We start from the raw sequence: 16299 nt of genomic DNA, 5'->3' as shown, positions 1-16299 counted from the left end.
TCACAGATTAAGCAGCTTGCAAAGTGAAGCAAGAAGTAAGTAGCAGAAGTGGGAATAGAATTTGATATGTTTCAGAGTTCTTCTTAATTATTATGCTAAACTGCTTCTGAAAATATAAAAAAGTGACATATAAGATATATTTAAACAAGAAAAGTTGTTAGCATAACCTGACTAAATCAGGCAAGTGGCTAATTTTTTAGCATTTAAGTTATCTGAAAACATTTTCATAGAAGAAACAAAATTATATATTTTAAGGTCTTTTAAGTGAATATGCTACTTTTCAAATTTTACTTTCCTGAGAGTATTCAACATTCATATTTGTTTGCTACATATTCTGTACTAAAAGTCCCTTGTCTCAAAAGTGAAATTCCGGAAAATTAGTAGATGGCAGGTATTCCTAATAATTTTGCTGAAATTATTATATGATTAAGGGTTAAATTATTTAGCCCCTGAATTCACTAAATTGGGATATGTAGTTTATTTTTTGTGATATATCAGTATTCCTTTTCAATATATAAAGATTGCTCCCATGTGTTTCATTCTTTTCAGTTACCACATTATATACCATGCAGAATTATGAATGGTTATTGACCCCCAAAAATATCCTTAGAATTAAGGTTTTTCAATGTAAGCATCAATTATTTTTTACATTTATTATCTTCCTGGATATTTAAGGAACTTTTATAATTAAATTATACGTAACATTACCAGATTGCCCACTTTGAATTCTAGAGTCTGAAATCTCACCACTATCTGGTTGAAATTTAACATCAAAGCCACCATAAACCTAATCTCTGTTTCTATGAGTTTATTTCAGATTCCACATATGCATGAGATTAAACGGTATGTCTTCTTTTGTCTGAATTATTTCACTTAGCATAATACCCTCTAGGTCCATATATGTCACAAAGGGCAGGCTTTCCTTCTTTTTATGGGTGAGTAGTATTCCATTGTACACATATGTCTCAATTTCTTTATCCATTCAACTCCCTATGGATACTTAGGTTGTTTCCCTATTTTTTTTTTCCTTAGGAACAAAATTACCCATCTAATACATTAAAGTATATGGGACAGGGGGTAAAGAAAAAAATCACTATCTTCAATCAGGAATCAAATATTATGTATTAATTTTTTTTATAATCTACTAAGTATACTTTATAATTAAAATAAGGTCAGAAGTTTGGCCGAAATGTAGGTTAGAATTTCTGAACTTTTGACCGAGATGTTATAGTAACATGCTTTCATGAACTGTCTTTCCATTCTGAAATATTGCAGAGAAATATGGAATAAGTAAACAAAAAGAAAAATATAACCAGTCAAAATGGAAATATAACCATTTCAAGTATAAGAAACAGAAATGAAGCATGATACTGTGACTGAGCCTAAAACCAGAATTCGTCAAAGAAACCCACTAGGCGACAGCAGCCTGGGGAAGTAAAAGGGACTGCAAGTTCTCCGTCCTCCAGCAACAGGACTCACTGTCTCCAACTAGGGGCTGGAGCGGGGCTCTCCCTATGAAGTACTGAAAGAAAGAACAAAAAGCGCTGTAGACCACCGTCTAGGGCGATGGCTTTTAAGAAGCATCAACAAGGACACAAAGCCAACCTCAAGGGAGACAGGAATTGAACCAAAAAAGATCATGACTCGGTGACTTAATCTACAGAATTGATAGTATCACTTTGGAGTAGGAACTGCGTATCTTCATTATAGCCGCCATTGGAGACCACACTGAGGGTGAAGAGTGTGGAGGTAACAGTAGCAATTAGAGCAGGGAGAACAAAGAGGTACAAAAGGTGATGGGCATCCAAAAAGGCGAGTGGATAAAAAAGATAAACTCATAATGCTCACAAAGAAAGCAGCAAACTCAACAATCAGAATATGTATTCATATCCAAATGACAGTAATTTATAAAACTGCCAAAGAATTTAAAGGAAATGTATTAGTGATGTTCAGAGAAATGAAAGAAGACATTAAAATTGATTTAAAAAGAAGTTATTTAATAAGCAAAGGTAGAAATCAAATAAAACAGTACAGAACAAGAGAAATCGTCTTCATTGGGACTTCCACTGCCAAATAAAATGTAGTAGGTGCCAGCAGGCTAAAACTCCCACTGCAACAACTAGAAAAAATGGATAAATTACAAAATTTATATTTTTAAAGACATAAGAGGGTTGCTGAAGCAAGAGAACAAGATGAATTAGAATTACAGAGGGTGGGTGTTCTTCCAAAATAAGCAAAAAAAAAAAAAAAAAAAAAGCACCTGCTGCTTTCTTCTCAGAAGTCATTTGCTGATTTGAGAGGCACATGCTGATTTTAGGTATGGACTGAGAATTGGGCTTGGCCCACCCTGTGTGTGTGTGTGTGTGTGTGTGTGTGTGTGTGTGTGTGTAGTGTTCCAAACAAGAGGTTGCTTTTCCATAAGGTACATTTGCTAAATTCCAGCTGTGTTTTTAAATGCTGGGGAACTAGGCCAAGTGAGTCTAAAATCCAGCATGAGGTCTCCCATCTGTAAGTTGGAGACAAAATTCTGCTAAAGTAAGGGTGCTTGCTTCAAACACAAAAGCCATCACCTTCAAGAGCTTGGTTAGAGAATTTGAAGCTACAAAGGGCAGGAAGTAATGAGCTAAATATAAATATTTGTTGGGGAAGAAACAAATTATCAACAGTCTTTTTGGAACTCTCCATTAAAAGCTTAGAAGAACTACACCAAAATAATAGAAATAAAGCGACAGTCTTACCAAGACTACAAAGGAGCCACCGGCCCAGCTTGATCCCTAATTGCCTCAGCTCCTCACCGTATCTGCCCAATCGAGGAAAGGAAAAACCTTCTCTGATGAAAGACATTATCTGCAACTCTGCAATCATTTACACACTGTCTGACACACAGTCAAAAATTATTAGACAGAAAAAAGGCAGGAAAAAAATCAGATAACAACACTTCTCACTACCTCCATCCACCACACCACCCAGGTCCAAGCACCAAGTCTCTCACCTGGATTGCTGCGCTAGCCACTTCCTGGTTTCCTTGCTTCCACCTTCACCATTACAAGTCTCAACACAAACCTTGAAAATCGTAAGTCAGGTGGTGCTACTATTTAAAAGACAATGGCTGCCAGCGTTCTCAAAGTGAAAATGAAAATGCATGTCCTTAACAAAAGCCTCCAAGTCCACACATTGTCCGGCTCCTCATTACTTCCCGCCCTGACTCCTACTACTCACCCGCTTGCTCACTGTTAAAGCCACACAGGCTCCCCCTTCTTTTCATGGCTAATACTGTCCACTTCCACTGCAGGCCTGGAATGCTCGTTGGAGACTTCCTGCGGAGCACCCTAATGTCCCCTATATAAATAGCAACCGCTCTGCCCTGACCTACCCAGCACCGCACACCTGTCCCCCTTACTCTGCTTTGATTTTCCACATAGCACTTACTGCCAGGTGATATGCTACATAGTGTCTTCCTAACTGGGTTTTTCTACCAACCACCCAACCCAACCCTCACAATGTAAGCTCAATAAACACAGATGACATTTGCCACTTTCCTTTACTAATATATCCCAGTATTAGGAATGACACCTGCTGCACTCCTTGTATCCAATGTATACAAGTATTTAATAAATCAATGAATGAGTGAATAAACCAGAGTGGGAGAGAGAACTCAGAAATACATGCGTGTATGTGCACGTGTGTATGCACTCTCACCGTGTGTCTTTCACTGTGGTCGTATTACTAATCAATAGTGAAAGATGAGCCATTTAACTAATGGTGCTAGAACAATCAGGTAGAAAACACAGTTTTAAATATTAATACCCAAAAAGGCCAAATCATAAAGGAAATCTTACAGAATATTGATATATTTAACTGTATTCATTTTTTACATTTGAAAACAAATTCACAAGCAAAATGACAAGTCACAGAATCAGAGAAATTTAAAATAAGAAGATACCATTTTGCATTCATTTTACAAAACGGTAGAGCAAGTGTTGGTGACCTGGTAGTCATGGAAATCCAAGCACATGATACTACAAGAGTATAAGCTGATAGAATTTTAAAGGGTAGTTTGGTTCTGTTTGAGCGTTGAAGATGAATATGCATACCCCGTGATCCAAAATCTCACTTCTAAGTATGCAACTTGAAATCACTCTTCATTACACCTCGACTATGACCAGAGGGAACCAAAACAGGTTCTTAGCAACACTGTTGTGAAGTTAAAATGCTGAATACATCTTACATGAGTATCAACATAACAACAACAAAGGAATTATAGCATAAAGAATGACTATATAATGTATAGTAAAGAGAATCACGTAGATCCACAAATAACATGGATAAACATAAAAAAAAAATGTTACTCAGAAAATGTTGCAGGATAGCGCTAGCCATATAGTAATACCATTCATACAGAACAGTGGTTTTCAAAGTGTGTTCCAGGGATCCCTGGGAGTGTCCAATACTCTGGACCCTTTCAGGGTCACAATAAAACTAAGAGGTTATTTGTCTTTTTCACTCTTGTTCTCTCTCAAGAATATAGTGGAGTTTTCCAGGGCTGCATGCAGAAGCAGATACCATAATCCATCTGTCTTTTATTAAGGCTAATATTAAAAAGGGTTGCAAAACATGTAAAACAATGCCACTCTTAAGTGTTTCATTGTTGTTGTTTTGGACAATACAGTTATTCTTTCATTAAAATTTTACTTATGCTAACGTATAATTGGTTTATTAAATATATTAATACATATTTTTAAATTTATCAGTTTGAATTTCAAGTAAGCAAATATTGATAGATACAATTCACATAAACAAAAGTTCTTTGAGGTCCTAAATAATTTTTAAGAGTGCAAATAAGACTTAGAATAAAGAAGTTTGAGAACCGCTAATAGGGAATTAAAAAATGTACAAAAATGGAGCACATCACAATTACGTGTGTAAACATATGTGTCTCCCTATGCAGTCAAACTGCACATACTATAGCACATCACAAGTATGTGTGTAAATATACGTGTCTCCCTATGTAGTCAAACTGCATACACCAAACAATATAGATATAAATTCATAGGAGGGGTCACCTATGGGATGTGAGTAGGTCAGAATTAGGAAGAAATATCTAGGGGGCTTCCAATGTGGATTCTTCTTTAAAACAAAACAGAAAAGCCAGATTTAAAGCAAATGTGGCAAAATGAGTAGGTAGGTACGTGTGCGATTGTTTTCCTATTTTATTTCCTTTCCTGTATAACTGAAACACTTTGGGAGTAGGGTAGATCTAATCTATCATATCCTCCACATATTTTCTTTTCTACAAGCATCTCTTCCCCTTTGGTGCCATTGGTTTTTCCATTTCAAATCCTGTGAAGTCCATGGGTTTGCAAACTGCTTCTGTCTCTAAAGTAGCAATTTAACAAACAAGTTAAAGGAGATTTAAGCTACAAAAGTATTTTCTCCTTTGGAAGTGAATATGAATTTTAACTAATAAAACACAAATTGTCAATCTGACAAATTGTTTTAAATTAAAATACAGTCATAGATTAATTCAAGAAAGAGTTACTGAGTACTATACTCGAAGCCCTAGAGATACAAAGGGCACAAGACAGGCAAGTACTGTGCTCATTTCAGTAAGCAGACAGGAAGTCAAAGAAAACAAATGCAAAACATGATTCCAGATCATGAAAGACACCGAAAATTAATAAATAAAGAAAATAAAATGAGATGATGTGATTTAAGAAAATGACCGGGTGGGGAGACTTCTAAAGACTCAGAGGAGGTGACAGTAAAGCTGCTACATCTAAGTGATACTAGAGCCAGTAGCCACACAAAAACCTGCTGGCCAGAACTTGACCTGTTTCAGAATATAATAAGGGCAGTGAAGATGGAGAGCAGTGAAGGAGGATGAAAGCAGTGCAAGCTGAGATCAAAGGCTAGGCAGGTGCTGGACAACGCAAGCTTTGATTTTATGCTAAAGGTAGTGGGAAGCCATGGGCAGGTTCCAAGCTTGGAGAATAACATGATCTGGTACTTCAGCTGCTTTGGGACTAGGCACAATGGTCCTGACAAGACGAGGGAGACGGCCACTGGAGTAGTCTAGGCACGAAGTACTGGTCGTGACAATGGAGATGGAGAAAAGTGGAGGTACAGCATCTGATGGATTGAGTGCAAGGGATGAATGGATTTGAGGAATCAATGAGGGTTCCTAGACTTTTGATGAACATTAATGGTTTTCTATTTGAAATATCATTTCCTTAGTTTTTGTATTATTAGCTATTTCCATAAAACCCACTGTCTTAAAATAATCCTTGATGCTTTCTCCTGTGTCTGTGCTTGTTGACCTGCTCTAGCCTTCGAGTCAAGCTGCTGCAGGTGGGGTCTGGTCTGCTGCACATCTCTTCTTCCTCCTTGGACCAACAAGCTACAGAACGCGTCCTTCTCATGCTGATGGCGGACACAGAGATGACAAAGCCCGACCTTTCGTGGGCATTTTAAGCCTCTGTTTGGATCACGTCTGCTAGCATCCCACTGGCCAAAGCAAATCACGTGGCTGAGCCAAAATCAGAAGGCAAAGTATACTTCTCATCTAATAGAAGGACCAGCAACATCAGATGGCAGAGACCAAGGATGTCTGGAGAGATGAAGAACAAACGCAGGTACTTCAATCCACCAGTTTCGATGTATTCAAATCATGAGTCATAATTGTAAAAGGTCACCAGTTTCTGGAAAGCTCCAAATCGTTTTTCAAGATAACCACAGGCAACACATAATTAGTTCTCTTAATTAATACTTATTTTTATTAAGCAATTACATGAACATGTTCAAATTCTATTTTATTACCAAAGGCTGTATTTAGCTGTACATGTGTATAGTAGGAAAAAAATTAACATTAAGGACAATTTCTGAGATAGGATAATATGAAAGAGAGAAATTGGTGTGAAACTTAAGAATTATATGTGGTACGGTCAAAGATATCACAAGATCAACTAGAGAGACCTAACGATAGGCCACCAATCAGAATGCATTTCAAACATATTTTGAAGGGCAGAAAAATAAGCACTTACTTTACTTCATAAAATAAAATCATTTTACTGCATAGAAACCATTTTACTTCATAAGACCAAACCTTGCTTCCATTGTGTTTAGTTCTTTTTCTGGAGTTTCTCCTGCTCTTTCATTTGGGACACATTTGTTTCCTTATTGTGTTTCCTGCCACCCTGTATTTGTTTCTGTGTTATTAGGTAGATCTGCTATGTCTCCTAGTCTTGGCAGGGTGGCCTTAGGTAGTAGATGCCCTGTAGGGCCCTGGCAGTTTTCTCTAGCCACCTGCTCCAGGTGCTCCAGGACTGTCCCTTGTGTCGGTTTTATGTGCGCTCCTTTTATAGTTGACCCTTGACTGCTACTGGCATGTCAGTAGGTGGGCCTGACCATCAGGCTGAGTGGCTGTGGGGTTTGGCCACATCCACAGCTTATAGGCTGCTGTGCAGGGGGCTTGCCCCAGAGTGGGATTTGCCCCAGTGGGCTCTGGTGCTTATTGAGACTGCCCTTTGTGTATGCTGCTTGAGGGGCTAATTGGGCAGTGTTCTGCTGTGGTCTGAAGCCAACCTCCAGGCATATTGGTTCTGGGGTCTCTTGGGAGGGGCTCCAGTGCCGGCCCAGTTCACCCACTGCCTGTGACCAGCTGGGGACTACGTAGTAGGAGGTACAAAGCTATCTCCAGTTGTTCGCTGCCTGTGCTAAACCTGGAGGCATGTGGGAGAGGCCATGCTGTGAACTGAGGACGTCTGCCACCAGTACCAGGCCTGGGGTAGCTCCGCAAAAAGCCAGGACACCCTGAGTCCTATTGCCACATGTCAGCTCCCTTAAGGTTCAGCCGCTGACAAAGCCTCATGTGGTATGCAAGTGGCGTGAGGCAGGGTCTCAGAGAATCAGTAGAGTGGGAAGAGTTGTGGTCACCAGGTCAATGTAGATTCTGCTTTGGTGCCAGTGCTGAGCCTGGAATTGACTCAGCAAAAGTCTCAGAGCACACGGAAGCCAGTCTTTGCCTGCCTGGGGCGCATGGACTCGGATAGTTTTTCAGGAAAGAGTGCAAGGCGTGCAAGGCTGGCTGTTTATGGATGAAGTATCTTTGGCATTGGGGGAGTTGGGTGGAACCGGGTCCCCGTGAGTCAGCATGGTAGAACAAATGGAGCTCACTGGGCCAATCAGATTCAGATTTAGCCATAAATGTAGGGGGAGGGCTCAACATATTAAAAATGGTAGCCACCTGCCAGCTGCATGGGAAAGACCCCTTACAAGGAAAATGGCAACTGTCTTCGAGGCCCCCGCCAGAGGCCACACCTCGTCATCCCCTGTATGCCTCTGACGGCCCCCTCACCCTGAGTCACCGTTCCTCCGCCCAAGGTGAGTGCCTGGGAGTGAGTCTGTGTGCCAACCGTTTAAAGAGGACGTCTGGGTTTCTCGCTGCTTCTTGTCCCGCTGGGATGGTTGGAACCTCCACTGTTTTTCACAGCCAGATGTGGGGGATCCTCTTCCTGGCACTGCCTGGAGTAGGGCTGGGGCCCTTTGCTCCTTTGGGGGGAACCTGTGTAGTCAAGGTATCCCTCCAAAATTTCATCTGCCACATGGAGGTTTCGGACCAGCCTGTTTCGTGTCTCTGCCCCTGCCAGTCTCAACATGGCTTCTTCTTTACATACTTAGTTGTAAAACTTCTGTTCAGCCAGACTTCAGATGGTTTTCCAGATTTCTTGTTCTATAAGTTAGTTGTAATTTTAATATGTTCATGGAAAGAAGCAGGTATAGTGTTTATCTACTCTGCCATCTTGGTCTCCCTATTAGACCTCCTAAAGACACTTCACAAGATCTTTAATCTAACAATATTTAATGGATAATAAGTTATCTTAAATAGTATGTTATACAAGACAGATAACGGAAAGGGAATATTTTGCCTTGAAAATACTCCATAACTGAGGGTTAGAAGGAAGCACCATTTCCTGTCCCCTTCTGTTTCTTGTCTCTTTGTTGAGTTTGCCAAAAAGACGTGGGAGTCAGCTGAGACAGAAGATAGGCATCTGGCCACTTAAAACTATCTGGACTGATGCCATTTTCATACATGCTAAGAAGGAGACAGCAGGTTAATAAATTAATAATCACTACACCAGTTTGGGCTGCATTTAAAACTGACCTAAATGATATAACATTTCAATTTCCTTTCTTATGCAAGAGCTTCACCTGTCCTTCAGTTAGATTCAAAAATATTCTAGATAGGTAAGTAGCATTATTCAGTTATTCAAATGATAATCATTAAGCACTTACTATATGAAAAGTGCTGTTCAACGCACAATGGTAAATACAAAAAAATTAATCAACAATCGTCATGAAGAAACATTTTTAAGGGCAGAAAAATCAGTATTTACTTAATAAGTATTTATCTAATAGCAAAGATAACAGGAGATATATGCATCACTACAAAAGAAGCAAAAATCTAAACAGATACAAGTGAAGAACTATAAATGTTCAAGGAGAAGGAGATAAATAGAAGATACCACCATTCAGATTCCTATTTAACATAATAATCAAATGTCAGAGTTTGGGGCTTTCACTTTCCAAACCTAACGAGCCATTGTTACCTTTCACCATTAATACAACTTTTTGTTAAACTCTAATAAAAGTTTAGAATCTTTCATCCTTAATTCATCAAAATTTTATTCCATTTACACTTAATTTGTGGTGCCCCAAAAGATATTTAATGAACTATCAACATTAAATAGAACAGAATCTTTTTACTCAACATGGGGAAAACTGACATCATATATAGAAAATTCACACCTGGTCTTGCAGATTGTTAAACAGAAATAAAAGGAATGATATCTACCAGGAACAAAAGTTTGTATTTCCCAGTTCCACATCCAAAGGTTTCAAGAGCCATGATAGTAAGGTTCAGAAAGAAGTTTCTGGTGGAATGAAATAACCATCTTTAGTTGTGCTTCTCAACCTGTCACAAGACCCAAAACAACTCCCCTCCCTCATTCCCTAGTTCAGGTGCCTAGATCCTTCTGTTATTATTATCTACTTAATCTCTGTATCCCTCAAAATATTAGTTCTTTGAAAACAATCATCTTCTGCTCATGGTCCACCTATTAAATCACATCTGTCCTGCCTGAAAAATTACACTCTGATTAAAATTCTCAAAGGTGCATATTTAACAAGCTAGTCACTAATAGAACCAACAATAAAACTCAACTATCTGTCCAGACTTAGAGATCTAGATCATCTAATGCCACAGACTGCAAAAAACATTTCTTTTTAATTTTAAATTGTGTTCATGTTTATATTTGACCATGGTTATATTACAGCTTCATAGTCATAGAGGAAGTGTATATCTAACAAATTATCAGAAATAATTGATCCAATACCAAAATTACCTAATTTTTTAATGATTAATTACTTCAATGATAAAGAAAAAAAGGACCCAGGCTTTTGAAATATCCAGTAGGCGATTAAGTAAGAACACCACAATGGTCCAAAAGCAGAAAGACTGTTTTCTCTACAAAGTGTAGATTGGGAATACAAAGTGATTAGCTCTTCTGTGAATCAGAAAATCAGTATCAGTGTTGTTCTTACACATAGCTCAAGTTGCGTATTTCCTTTCAATGAGTTAATAACTAAAATTCACACAGAAAAAATATAATAAGAGAACCATCTGAGTAAAAGGATCTTTTTCAGAAAAATCTATGATACTATAGAGGAAGATCTACTCAGGATCAGAATACATCAAAAATATACAGTTATCAGACATGATTTTAAATATTTAAAAATATTAGAAAGTTACATATGAATTCTAATAAAATAAATTATAATATTACATAATTTTGTTAGACTAAGTTTAACTAGTTAGACTAAGCTCTTTGTAACTAATTTTCTAAAGGGTCAATACTTCCAAATCCCTTCTGAAATTACTTATAAGAAATGAAAATTGAGCTCTTCAACTAGTGACAGTATATTCAGAAAAAGCAGAAAGTCAAGAGGAAGAGTTGTTGATGCAGAGAGACTTGAAATCTCTTAAAAAAGTGAAGTTTTATATTAAAGACTGCATGACTGATTTCATACACATTGATTACATGTTGAACACTGTCTTTCAAACCTGGCATCTCATGTTTGTGACACTGGTATTGCCTAGCAGATTTCCTCACTGACTAGGAATAATACAATCATTTTAACCCAGATTTTGATGGCTAACAACAGCAAAAGACAGTAATAGATTTGCCCTGAGTTTTATTGGGTCACACTTACACATGAAAAAATCTGCAAGACTCTCACATCTCTCAAAGACATATCCCTTTGGCTGACTTTAATAAACCCCTCCCATGTTTGAATTCTATACCACTATTCATAATGATCATTCCAGACCACCACTCATCACATATATGGGTCATTTGAAAAGCACACTCAAACCACAACTGTGACACCACCTCCCCGCCCCACCACCACAACCCTCCAAGAACTTCCAAACTACGCTTCTTCCTTTCAAATCCTCCAAAGAATTTCAATGATTACAAAGCTGTATACGTACACATGTATTTCAAATCCCAGCTCTGCTACTTACTAGCATGTAACCTTGGACAAGTTACTTAGGCTGTCTATGCCTCAATTTCCTCATCTATAAAATGGGACTAATAACAGTACCTCCTTCAAAGGATTGTTATGTAGATTAAATGATTTAATATAGGTAAAGAACTCAGAACAGTGACTGACACAAAGTACTTGCTAATATTAATATTTTCAATATCACATCAAAGTTCATATGCTTCATACCATTGTATATGAGGACATCATAAGAACAAACAACTCTTCATAGCAATTCAAATCCTGCTCAAATGACTCCTAGAAACACACTCATACAGACAGACAGATACACACACACACACACACACACACACACACACACACACTAACCTTCAGTGCAGATTACACGTGCATCTTTAGGAAACAAACTCCTGCTGGCCAAGAGGTACTTATTGTATAGGGGGAAAATGTATATGGCAGGCTGATTAATTAAAGCAGCAGTTAGAGGCCAGCAGAAAATAACAGTTTGCCTCTTCCTCTTACAATGGACAGGGGGGTGATATGCAAAAAATTATTTTCAAGGAATCATGCTTTTTGTTTTAACACATTTTGAATCTGGAACCACTCTGAAAAGCAACTTAATCACTTCTTAGACCAATCCATTTACCATGGAAAAATGCTTAACGGAGGTTAGGAAAATCATTTTTTTGTATCACTCATTAAAAGTATTAAAATGATGCCCAATTTTCATTATTTTATAAATATTTTATATTTCAAAACATCAGTCAAATTTTCATTTATTTGATAGGGGAATAAATCCCAAAACACATTAGCAGATTTTCCTTACATTTTCAATGGTCAGTGGTCTCTTTCAAAGAGAACTTATCTAAAGAAATTATAATACTAAAAACAAAAAAGGTAGTAGATTTTATGCTGAGAGTTCCTCTCCTTCTGGCACCATGTATAGTTCGCCCTTTCTGAAAATGCAGCTCAGTTTCCAGAGAGCTAATGTTCCTCTCTACCATAAGAATAAATATCCCTTACCGATTATCGGTAGTATTAGAAAAATATATAATTAATTGGCATAAATTTGAAAAACAATGTTTTTGCTGTGCTTCAAGTTATGTTATTAAACAAGTAAAAGACATACTTTTAACCCATATCCTGTACAATACAAAGCTTAAATTTTGTTTCCTTCAGTATTCAAATAAACAGGTTCACTCACAACCACAGATTATTGCCAACTTTACAGCAGTAGTATAGGTAACCCACAAAGTTGAAAAACAAAACTAAAAAAACGTAATCTTTTGCATGGAAACTGGAACACCATGACATTCTTATCGTTACCTTTTAAACGCTTCAGCTGGGTTCCTCTCACATTCCCCAGGCTGTAAGAGGCTTTGGATTGCTGGATCCCTTAGCTTGTCCTCATATCCTTGGAGTAGTCCACTGTGGCATATCTGGGCAACGAGACCTCTGATAAACCCTCCAACACACAAAGTATCAGAGTCCTGGGCTTTGCAGAAATGAAAGGCCAGAGCCTGGCGATGTAAACCTCTCTGCAAGCTTGTAGGTGAACTTGGCCACAAGAGCTCTGTACATAGGGCTGTCTTGCCACTGCCAGGCCCTCCTACCAACAACACACCCCAGGCAGCTCCTTTACCAGAGACAACACTAGCATTATTCCCAGAGTTCATTAAAAGGGGTGGTGTGCTGACAGCACTATTGCAGCAGTTAGTTTTCTCCTGGAGGCAATGCTGAAGCTTGTGGAAAACCCACTCCCTACAGTAAAACTGCTTCCCCTGCAGTAAACTTGTTTGAGCCATTTTGCAGACTTTCTCTTCCCAAGGATTAGTCATAATAGGCTTGTTATCTTCAACATTTGCTAGAATCCGGGATACATCAACACAGGTCTTTACATCCATGAGGACGTAACTTGCATTTGAATGACAGAGTAACTAGTTATAGTAAAATTCAACAGCCGCAGAGTCCCTTTGTCAGTAGAATGTGCATGACTTTATTTGACTCTTTATTCTTGATTATCAGCAGAGAATGTATTATTAGTTTAATTGTTGAACTGGTAGAAAATTGCCTGGTACCAAAGCTCAGTAATACTTTTCCTGTATCTTGATGGGTCACATAACTCCATGGTTACAACCGGAGTTTATGTGATTGTTGATGTTTCAAGTATGCAGATGAGATAATACATCTGGAAAACTAAAAAGAAAGCCCCGTTTTTCAATTTGTACAAAATGCTTCTCCAGATTCCAAGTGTTGATTCAGGATCTGAAAATCAGATGCAGAAAAGGTGTCCATTATTCTAAATGCCATCAAAGAGATTACATTTATACAGTAGGTAGGTTGAAGGTCAGCCACTCAAACTACTAGACCCTGCCACTTTCAGGCATACTGGCAACTGCCAGGGAGGGAACTGTTTCAGGTGGCAGAAATGACAGACCACTGTCAACACTTCTTAATTCAAAGCATTCATACAATGCATTTTTCAGAAGCTAGATTCTTAATGAACCTGTTCACAGGTTTTTCTTTGCAAGATGTCCTGGTAATCAACAATTTCCCCAAGTAACTAAAATCAAACAAAAATACCTTAGTGCAAAATACCGTATGTTAAAAGCTTATCAAAGGATACAGTATACCAGTTAATCTCAAAAATCCATATACTTCATCTTTGGCACTTTCAAAAAGTTGGACAATCACCCCAAAATCATGATTATATTTTCCTTTCTGCATTTTCCTCCTCTATAGTTATACTTCCCACACAGCGACGTTTTCATCAAGTTACCCTAGATTTTAACATCCTCACTGTTGACGGGATAAAAAGACTAGGTGCACATACAGTGACATCCTCGAGTCAAGCCAAACAGGTCTTTCCACTAGCTTGGGAGGTAGAATAGCGTCAGCTAAGGGAGCTCTAATTCACTCGCACAGTCCAGCCAGTCAAGACCGTGTTTCCTCAACTAGCCACACTTCTTTGTTGACAGTTCGCAAAACCTAGGGGATGATTACCAGGGGGAGGGACTGGACGGCAATGGGTTAAGACCAAGAGAGGGGAAGGGGAATGAGCTCAACGAACGATAAATCCAATCACAAGTACCACGCGAACCCTGTCTTGCTCTACTCAAAAGATAAAGGTGAGGAGTGCAATCTACTACTGTGGACTGAGAAAAGGCTGCCGGGGAGAATTCCTTCCGAGGCAAAAAAGGGACAAGGAGTCGAGTGCTTCAGCGCTGGAGGGTGTTTGCCTCCAGTTCCGGCCTCTGGGTTCAGCTGATAGACAAAAGGAACTCCGGGATTCCCAGCGACAGAACCACCTCCGTTTGTGCAGCCCCGAGGAGCCACAGGGGGGCCACCGCGGAGAGGCCACGGCCAGAGGTGCAGCCTCCACTCCGAGGTCTTCCCCAGCAGAGGCTGCGGACGCCTCGACACCCCGCCCCGCCCCGAGACCGGGGTGTGTCTTCTGAAGGGGGAGGGGTGCCCGACGTCCTTGCCAATCCCGGCTGAGGGGTCGCCTCCGGATCAGTGTCCGGCTCTGCGCCCCCAGCCCACGCGCCTCATCCGCCCCCGCCCGGGCCTCGGCGGAGCAAGCTGAGAAGTGGGGTCCCGGCTCCGAGCCTGGGAAGGGTTTGTGCGTGGGTCAGGTCCGCGCAGCGGCCGCAGCCCCCCAGCTTCCACCGCCGCCGCCCCTCGGTTACCTCAGCCCCAGTCGCCGCGGTGGCTGCCGCGGACTCAGCCTCAGACACTTGCTTCACTGGGACGCCGCCGTCGCCAGCGCTGCGGGGACTCCAGTTGCAGCCGCCTCCTCCTCCCGGCCTGGGGCGCGATCCCAGCTCCAGATCCTCCGCTTGGCTCCTGGCAACTGCCAGTTCCAGCTGCCCCAGCAGCCTGGGTCGTGCTCCTCCCAACCCCCACGGACCAACTGCCGCCGCCGCCGCCGCCGCCGCCTGGGCAGTGACTGTCTCAGGCAGCCTGGGACCAGCCGGCTCAGCCCCGCCCCACTCCGCAGCCCCGCCCCACTCGCGGCCCCGCCCGCTTGCGCAGGCCCCGCCCCTGCCAGGACGGCGGGCTTTCTTTGCTGCCGGCTCCGCCCCCTTTCCGGCCCTCCCCCACAGCGCGGGCAGGCAGCACCCGTGCCTGGGCGTGTGCCCTTGCCTGGGACCCGCCGCTCGCTCTGCGGGGAGACCTTTCTGCTGGCGGCCTTGGGGCCCCTCCTTTCTCCGGGTGGGGGGGTAGAAGGGGGCGGAGGCTGCGTTCTCGCGTCCCCGAGCTCACGCGAGTGGCTGCTCCCACCCACCCCGTCACCGCTCGGCCCTGAGCCTTCCTTTGTCTTCCAGGCCGAAAGGACTCGCTGGCTTTTGGGGCCATATCCGCTCGTAGGAGGGCAGCTTGGCAGAGAGAGTTACCCCTTGCCTCTCTCTTAACCCCTTTGACCCAAAGGGTCACTCCACACCCGTCCTTCTCAGTCGCCTGGGTCCCCTTTTAATCCATTAAATTCCGGTAATGCTTTTACTTTCTCAGCCTGGGACTAAGAGAAGCAAGGAAAGAATGTTGTAAAAATAAAAATAGAAGGGGTATAGGGTAACGTTCCCACCTGCCTCATGAAAAAGACAGGGACTCCACCAGATGGAGGTTGAAAGCAGTCCTGGCTGGGTCTCTGACCCCTGCCCTTCTGGACAGTTTGATGACCTGCAGGGGGCACAATAGGGGGGAAAGTCCTTGGTGGAGGTCAGAATGTAGAGTCAG

General features: G+C 41.1%; 1 protein-coding gene across 1 annotated transcript in view; it reads right to left on the bottom strand.

Annotated features, from left to right (window-relative positions):
* The window catches only part of ANKRD50 (ankyrin repeat domain 50), a 37098-nt gene extending 21585 nt beyond the window's left edge, over window positions 1-15513 (bottom strand). The window contains exons 1-2 of the mRNA XM_019741415.3: window positions 15252-15513; window positions 12889-13827 (exon numbers count right to left, since the gene is read on the bottom strand). Of these exons, the coding sequence (XP_019596974.3) occupies window positions 12889-13466 (578 nt within the window). The 5' untranslated portion in view covers window positions 13467-13827; window positions 15252-15513. The remainder of the gene's footprint in view (window positions 1-12888; window positions 13828-15251) is intronic.
* Between the last annotated feature and the right edge of the window lie 786 nt (window positions 15514-16299).

This window comes from Rhinolophus sinicus, chromosome 15 (assembly GCF_057876585.1).
Source record: "Rhinolophus sinicus isolate RSI-liver-muscle chromosome 15, RSI-T2T, whole genome shotgun sequence".
Classification (NCBI taxonomy): domain Eukaryota; kingdom Metazoa; phylum Chordata; class Mammalia; order Chiroptera; family Rhinolophidae; genus Rhinolophus; species Rhinolophus sinicus.
This window is presented reverse-complemented; position numbering and strand designations above follow the sequence as displayed.